Source organism: Triticum urartu, unplaced genomic scaffold (assembly GCF_003073215.2).
Source record: "Triticum urartu cultivar G1812 unplaced genomic scaffold, Tu2.1 TuUngrouped_contig_9725, whole genome shotgun sequence".
NCBI lineage: Eukaryota > Viridiplantae > Streptophyta > Magnoliopsida > Poales > Poaceae > Triticum > Triticum urartu.
In genome coordinates this window covers 1-8937 of record NW_024120798.1, presented here as the reverse complement: position 1 = coordinate 8937, position 8937 = coordinate 1, and the positions used below count along the sequence as shown (strand labels likewise).

At 46.7% G+C, this 8937-nt stretch overlaps 1 protein-coding gene across 1 annotated transcript; it reads right to left on the bottom strand.

The window, feature by feature from the left end:
- Positions 1 to 6958: 6958 nt before the first annotated feature.
- LOC125532367 lies at positions 6959 to 8931 on the bottom strand. Its single transcript, XM_048696446.1, has 2 exons — positions 8842 to 8931; positions 6959 to 8024 (listed from the first exon to the last, which is right to left on the bottom strand). The coding sequence occupies exon 2, from the start codon at positions 8021 to 8023 to the stop codon at positions 7217 to 7219; it is 807 nt and encodes a 268-aa protein (XP_048552403.1). The 5' UTR covers position 8024; positions 8842 to 8931; the 3' UTR covers positions 6959 to 7216.
- Positions 8932 to 8937: the final 6 nt, after the last annotated feature.

Below are 8937 nucleotides of genomic sequence, written 5' to 3'. Positions count from 1 at the left end.
GCCAGCAACTAAAAGTTAGCCAGAGTCCCGTGTCGTTCCTCGTAATGTCTCTTTATTACTTTTCGTTTTTCTGGTGATTACAAATGACGCAAGGTGGTGCATATATATAGGTGCACGACCTGACTCCAAAACTAATGTGATACGGACACAAAGTCCTAACCGGACTCACTTGATTTACTTTCCTAATCTAAAACCCGGCAACGCTGATTGCACCGTACCAAATTTAGCTACCTAAACTTACTAGTACTCGGAACTAGACTAGACATCCAACACGTATACTACTAGAGATTGTTTGGATTATCCAACAATCACCCCCTAAACATTCGACTCGACTCGTAGACTCTGAACCAACACATCGTCTGGATTACCAGTCCACGCCGTCACATCTTAGCGTGCTACATGTAGACTAACACATAGCCTCTCATGCAGGAACTCAACTTAACCGGTGCGCATCCATCTTCACGCTGGCCTTCGTCTTCTCGCCGAGACACACGGACGACTCAGACACAAACAAAACTAAAGACACGACTCTTTTTTTTTTGTTTTTTTTTCAACCGCCGCTTCTTCCTTAAAGCAATCTCGGGTCATCATCCATGCCCACTTCAGCTAGTTGTAGAGTCCCGTGCTCCTTCTTTGCCTCCTTCCGCGGATTAGGACACTCTCGCGAATAGTGTCCATGGTCCTGACAACTGTAGCAACGGACTTTAGATTTGTCGAACTTCCGGTACTTCTGCTTATCTTTCTCCCTACTACGCGAGAACATCAACTGCTCTTCTTCTTGGTCGCGTTCACGCCCCTTCAACGTCAACTCATAGGTCTTCAGCCTCCCGATCACCTCCATCACCGACATCTTCGTCACATCGCCCCACTGCTCTATGGTGCCAACGATCGGTAAAAACTTATCGGGAACGGCTCGAAGTAACTTCTCCAAAACTGCGATGTCCTCCATCTTTGATCCGAGAGCCCGCATCTCATTAACCAGGGAGGTTAGCTTCAACGCAAATTCACCAACCCCTTCTGATTCTTTCATGCTCATCCTCTCGAACTCCCTCCTTAGAGCTTGAACACGAGCCTTCTTGACACGATCATCTCCAGCATGCATCTCCTTGAGAGCTTCCCAAGCTTCCTTTGCCGTCTCTTTCTCCGATATGGTCATGAAAACGGCATCAGGCACACCTTGGGCTATGGCGGCGAAAGCTTCTTGATCCTTTATCTCCTCGACCGCACCATCACCTTCCACCGCTGCCCAGACTCCACGTGCACGCATGAAGATCTTCATCTTTGCAGCCCACACCCCATAATTGCCGCCTTCAAGCATGGGGAACTGGATGGTCACACCACCACCACTCGCCTTCGAAGTCGACATGATCCTCTTTGATTTTCCGTCGTCCGTGACACAACTTGACGGCGACGAAGAATCCTTCAACTCCGCCGTGACGTAACTTGACGGCGAAGCCTTCACACCTTGCTCTGATACCAATTGTTGAAATTTCCCAAGGATCAAACACATGATCACGCTGCAGCTCGGCGGGTCGTGTACGCGCAACTCGTCTTGACGTATACGAACTAGCTGTAGCACTTGATATTTCGCCGGCGCTCACGCAAACACCGGGACCAGAACACACGCACATGAACGCAGCAACTCGAAGTTAGCCAGAGGCACGTGTCGTGCCTTGTAATATCTCTTTATTGCTTTTCGTTTTTCTGGTGATTACAAACGACGCAAGGTGGTGCATATATATAGGTGCACGACCTGACTCCAAAACTAATGTGATACGGACACAAAGTCCTAACCGGACTCACTTGATTTACTTTCCTAATCTAAAACCCGGCAACGCTGATTGCACCGTACCAAATTTAGCTACCTAAACTTACTAGTACTCGGACTACTACTAGACATCCAACACGTATACTACTAGAGATTGTTTGGATTATCCAACAATCACCCCCTAATCCAAACATTCGACGATGTCCTCCATCTTTGATCCGAGAGCCCGCATCTCATTAACCAGGGAGGTTAGCTTCAACGCAAATTCACCAACCCCTTCTGATTCTTTCATGCTCATCCTCTCGAACTCCCTCCTTAGAGCTTGAACACGAGCCTTCTTGACACGATCATCTCCAGCATGCATCTCCTTGAGAGCTTCCCAAGCTTCCTTTGCCGTCTCTTTCTCCGATATGGTCATGAAAACGGCATCAGGCATAGCTTGGGCTATGGCGGCGAAAGCTTCTTGGTCCTTTATCTCCTCGACCGCACCATCACCTTCCACCGCTGCCCAGACTCCACGTGCACGCATGAAGATCTTCATCTTTGCAGCCCACACCCCATAATTGCCGCCTTCAAGCATGGGGAACTGGATGGTCACACCACCACCACTCGCCTTCGAAGTCGACATGATCCTCTTTGATTTTCTGTCGTCCGTGACACAACTTGACGGGGCGACGGAATCCCCTTCAACTCCGCCATGATGTAACTTGACGGCGAAGCCTTTACACCTTGCTCTAGATACCAATTGTTGGAATTTCCCAAGGATCAAACACACGATCACGCTGCAGCTCGACGGGTCGTGTACGCGCAACTCGTCTTGACGTATACGAACTAGCTGTAGCACTTGATATTTTGCCGGCGCTCACGCAAACACCGGGACCAGAACACACGCACACGAACGCAGCAACTCGAAGTTAGCCAGAGGCACGTGTCGTGCCTCGTAATATCTCTTTATTGCTTTTCGTTTTTCTGGTGATTACAAACGACGTAAGGTGGTGCATATATATAGGTGCACGACCTGACTCCAAAACTAATGTGATACGGACACAAAGTCTTAACCGGACTCACTTGATTTACTTTCCTAATCTAAAACCCGGCAACGCTGATTGCACCGTACCAAATTTAGCTACCTAAACTTACTAGTACTCGGACTACTACTAGACATCCAACACGCATACTACTAGAGATTGTTTGGATTATCCAACATCAGGCGCATCCATGGACTGTTATCATGCTTGTTTATTCCTTGGAAAGGCCAACACCGAGAACTTTGTTTGAGAACATAGAAGCTGGATGACGGTTGAAGGAGGACCTGGATTACACCTATCTAGGGCACAACAAGTACCTTGTTCACTTTGGTTGCGAAGATGATATGGTACGAGTTTTGAAGGGAGGGTCGTGATAGTATGAACATGATCGATCCTCTAATCATTGAAGCTTATGATGGTATGAAGAAAACTTTGGCTTACTGACCTATACGTTCCTATGAAGTGGAGAAGTGACCCTGTGAAAGCATAGCGCAATGTATGAGCTAGTCAGACTAGTAGCATGAATGCCCAGAACACGGCCCAATCTCAAACAAGGAGCTCCGATATTATTCCACGGTTGCGGAATCTGTCGTATGGCGCAAAGATGACGGAGGCGGATCTATCTGATGACCTCTCAACTCTGGGCAAACGCAAGACGGGTGATGACCATGTGATAGGCTCTAGGCTGGCGGACGACAACCAAGCTTTGGTGGTGTAATCCTTAAGTTCTAACATAACCACTTTGGCCGACCCCTTGCTTTCAGGTACACCAAAAAAGTGCAAGACGGAGGGGCTTCAGGAGCGATACTAGTCCGAGGGAGGAGGGGAAATCCACGACCAAGATATGCAGGAGAGGACCAACACTACGGAGGCAGCCGGCCCAGCGCCCCGTCAGGAGCAATGCATATAGTAAGCCACGGACAGTTCGTGATCTCATGAGTTTAAGAATTAAAATTGAAAGGTACTGTGCTCGATCAGGTTTAAGTGGTTTTGATAGTGTTGATCTTAATGTTGGTCTTAGTGACAGGCTTGCTTTGTATTGGCATGAGTCGTTGAGTCTTGATGTAAAAGCTACAAATAAAAGATATATTGATGTGTATGTGACTGTTGCGGTGGATGAGCCACCTTGGAGGCTTACCTGCGTCTACGGCGAGCCCCGGACGGAGGACCATCATGACATGTGGTCCCTCCATTGCGATCTTCACCAGCAGGCCAACATGCCGTGGCCTGTGGTTGGAGACTTCAACGAGGCTATGTGGAGCTTCGAACACTTCTCCGAAACTCCTCAGTGGGCAGGTCAAATGATTGATTTTCGTGATGGTCTGGAAGTCATTGTCCTTGGTGATCTCGGTTTTGCAGGTCTTCCCTATACATATGATAACAGTCAAAGTGGAAGGGCTAACATCAAGGTTCGGCTGGACCGTGCCATGGCTAACAACACCTGGCGGACACCTTCTCGGACGTCAAGGTAACACCTTGTAGCGCCTAGGTCGGACCACCGTACCTTGCCATCATGCTCAAGTTCATGATGGACGAGCCCCCTCCGGTGACTCGCAGGAGATGTCGCCAATATGAGGTGATGTGGGAGAGAGACCCGGCGCTCCCTGAGGTCATCATGAATACGTGGATGGAGTTGGGATCTATGCTTTACCTGGGCGACGTTGCGGCCGACCTTAATAGCATGATGAAAAAGCTTGAGGACTGGAGCAGCAATTTTTTTGGTAATGTGATTAAAGAGATCAATAAGTCTCGTTCTCGCCTTGACCAGCTTGTGTCTATGAATGTATCAAAAAGAAAGAAGGGAGACGAATGATCGTATGAATGAACTTTTGTATTGTGAGGAAATGTTGTGGATGCAGAGGTATCGCATTGCATGGCTGCACGAGGAGGACCACAACACATGTTTTTTCACCGGAAGGCGGTCTGGAGGGCACGGAAAAAAGCGAATCAAGGCTCTGGTGGATGATACAGGCGTGATGCACAAGGTCAATGAGTCCAGGGCTGCTATGGCAACGCCATATTTGTCGATGCCTCCCTTAAAGAGTTGGTGGAATTATTGTGACCATCAAGAGATTTTCATTACGGAGCTCTCTGTTAATTGGGACCTCAGTTCCATCGGTCCTTGTATCATGGGGAGTTCGTGGAATGCCAAGTCCTCATTGCCCATTTCCCGCTACTCTCAATGACTTCAGATCAAATAGTTTGGCCTCACTCAGTGTCTGACAAGTTCGGTGAATTCACTTTACTCTAGGCTTATTCTAGGCAAGTTTACCATCAAGTTACATTTCCCTCATCATCTTTCTGATGTTCTTTCCGAATGAACAACACCTATACTCCGGGTCAGATTTTTTTTTTTTTGGCTCACTGAGTTTTGTTGCTAACCTGGCGTCGCTGCATGGTACCAATGCTGCCATGTAAAAGCTACTCCCTCCATTTTGTTTTAAATGTCTAAAACGTCTTACAAAAGTGGACAAAAATTCAGAAGGTTATCTCCCGCCAGCACAAGGCGAACGCTCTCCTGCCGAAGGCAGAACGAGCTCCTGGCCTCCATGGAGCTCGTCCGGGACCGGCCATCACGATTCACACGCTTGCAGACTGATACCGTGGCCGATCTGGCAGGAACATCTGCAACACCATCAGGGGCGGGGCGCGGACCCCCAATGCAGCGTCTTTCTGCACCCAGGGCAAGAACATGACAACATGACGGCTGCAACTGAAGGGCTGGAAAACATCCAACTTGGCGATGATCACTCAGATCGGGAGAGATTCAACGCTTGCGTGGAGCTGCTCAAAACGTTGGTAGTCCAGCAGAACGCAGTCAGCCAATCCAGAAGCAAGGTGTTGCCCACTCACGACTTGCAGGCGAGAGGACCACGAAAAAAAATACTGCAAAAATAATCAATCCACTTGAACATGCATGTTAGTAGCTGAGATTTCTTTATTCAGGAGAAGGTAAAAGAAAAACCTAGGATTGAAAACTTAATTAGCGAATACTGAACAATAACTGAGAAGAATGAAACTATGAACAATGATAAATAAGCAAGCTGTCTAGAGAAACAGAATTAAACCTTAACTGTGACTAACAGATGACTTTGGATGACCTGGGACTTAACAATGATGCTTATGATAACCCGGAAAATAAAAAATGACAACACATGCTCTGATCTCAAAATTATATGAATGAAAAAGCTTCTGAACACTTGGCTAGCACCTTCTCTCAAAAGCCTGAACAGTGATGTCTGAATATAGAACACTGCAGATACCAAAGCAGAAATCCCATCTGAGCTTCTGAACCACACAAACAGTTTGGCTAAATCCCAGAGGAAAACATTGCGACGACTTAATAAAGCAATGCTACATAACCAGCTAACATATACTGCTCACGAAAAATGGAAAAGAGATTGGTTACATAAATCCCATCTGAACGTCTCAACCATGCATGTACAAAACAGTGAGACACTAAATGAGTTCACGAAAGGAGTTACAAAAAATGATGCACCTACGCTGAAATTTATAGACAGGTAAGGTATATAGGACCTGTACACCTCACTCAATAAATGAAAAAAACTTTTGTGTCCGTGCATAACTGCAGTGAAGACCATGCCTGAAGCAACATAGCAGTGCGCGAATCTAGCTATACGACAGATGAATGATGATCACAAAAATTGCTGCACGACGGATAATATAGCAAAAACGGCACAAGAATCAAAAGTTCTACGAACTGTGCTAGCAGCTACCCGCATTTTCGATCATGTCTCTGAACCAAACACTCTTGGCTAACCTCACATTCAGACTCTGAACCAAACTCTTGGCTAACCTCACATTCAGAAAACAGCACAGCCCCCACTAGATGGGCATGTAAACGTAGACCAAACCAGAAGAAGAATGAAAACACTCTAATAGCAATCAGGTAGGAGCGGCCAACATTCCCAATCCTGATTCTGAACCCAAACTAGCTGTACAAAGTACAAACTAATCTAATACCAAACTAGCTCTGAAAGTACAGAAAATGGGACTAATATACAGCTGAGGCATCTCGAGAAAAAGAAGCACAGCCCCCTGCTGGTGAAACATAGATCGTACACTTACCAAACACACAACATATCTGAAAAAAGAAGAGAAAACGCATGGATGAGGGAGGAATAAACATCACATAAGCATATCTGAAGAACACATGCCTGCGGTTTCGTCATACTGTACTTCCGAGACTTACACTTACCATTGGCAATTATGGATGCTACATACTACTAACAGTTTTTTGTTTGCCACTAGCACAGGCGACCCAACCGCCAAACCAAGGCAAGAGGAGACATAAATTAATGTCTTAACATACGGAATGAGTGTTACTAACAGAGAATTACTACATGCCAAGATAAATAGAGCCTAAATTCTATTTTGGTCGACGATTTGCAGCTTTAACTCATGCGCCATGAGCTGCTTGGACCCATCCATGCAGATGTGACCCCGCCACGAAGATCGAGCGGGTCCGACTCAGTCTCCCTTGCAGAATACCAATGACCTCGCCGTTTGAGTTGAACAGTGGCGCCCCGGACGAGCTCTCAGCAGTTCTCATGTCGACTTCCAATACATTCATGTTGTACCCCAAAGGATCGGGCATGTCAATCCCCCTTGAAGAAACAGTTGTACCTATAGAGACCATTCTAGGCATATTGGACGGCCAAGACACCATCATGCACTGCCTATGATTTATTGGAGTTTTGGCAGAGATCTCAAGGGTAGGGTGTGCTTGGGCGCATACGCCATCGTCTGAGTAATTCTTGAGGCTGCTGTTCTCAACACTCAGAACAATTGTATCTTCACCTGAATCAACCCCAGCTACTGTTGCAGTGCCGTACTTCCTGACAGCATTAACCAACCTAGCTTCCTGAATAGTTTCTTCCTGGTGATCACATAAGACAGTAATGTCCATCATATCCAGTGTCTCTCGTGTCAAAGGTCGAGACGCATTGAAGAGATGGCTCAAACCGTGTGCACTTGTCATGATTAGCAGTCCGGTTGGTCTAGAATAGTAGGCAAAACCAGTAGAAGAATGCCCATTCCTGACCTTGTCGTACCGCGATTCTTTATCTTTTACTGTCTTGACCTCATCAGCCAGGATTTTGAGTTCTTCGAGCTGGTCTTGTTTCGGAGCAAACTGGATGGAAAAGATTGAACCTTTGACCCGATCAAACACCTGTGTCCAGTCAACGTCCTCTTCCGCCATCATGCTGCAGGGAAAAGAGTCGATTTGGGATCAATGGGTGATGAATAACCAGCGAATACTGGAAAGCAGGAGGGAATTGGGGGAAAGTACAAGGTGGAGGCAGTGATGGACCTAGGAACTTATTTTTCACTAGATTCATTGTCGAAAATACTCTTTTAACAGAAGAAAAAAAAACATCATATGACATTTGTGAATGTTTAAGAACATCGAAAGGCAGTGCAACAAACATTACTAAATACTCAGTCCATTTGGCTGTGCTCATATGCATGCAGTCTGTTCATTGGCTGTGAGCTTTTGAGTTGTAGTTTCACTCTGATGCAAACAAATTTATATTTACACAAGCAGAAGTGATGCGAACATAACTACTGTACTATGCATTCGTCTCTTCTTCTTCATCAAATTGATCCAATCATTCACTGGATCCATTGATGCTAAAATGATATGAACTCTAGTACTCTACCATCAGTACAATCAAGCAAATATGCATGCAGTCTGTTCATTGGCTTGGCTGTGAACTTTTGAGTTGTAGTTTCACTCTGATGCAAACAAAATTATGTTTACACAAGCAGAAGTGATGCGAACATAACTACTCTGCATCCGTCTCTTCTTCTTCATCAAATTGATCCAATCATTCATTGGATCCATTGATGCAAAAATGATATGAACTCTAGTGCTCTACCATCAGTACAATCAAGCAAATAGCAAGCAGTACATGGAGGGGGTAGGCACGGGACAGCAGTAACTCAACCACGAGGCCGAGGCCACGGCCGGCACTGGGAGCGGGGAGGGTCGGAGGAGACGAGGGCGTCGACCGTCGGTACCGGAGGCGCGGGCGAGAGGAGCTCCTCCTGAGCGGCAGTGCGACCGTCTGGTCCGGCTCGGCGGGTCGGCGGGTCGCGGCGGTTGCTTCGGGCCTC

Excerpts from the sequence above, each read along its gene's own strand:
- LOC125532367 (XM_048696446.1), bottom strand. The coding sequence starts at position 8,023 with ATGATGGCGGAAGAGGACGTTGACTGGACACAGGTGTTTGATCGGGTC.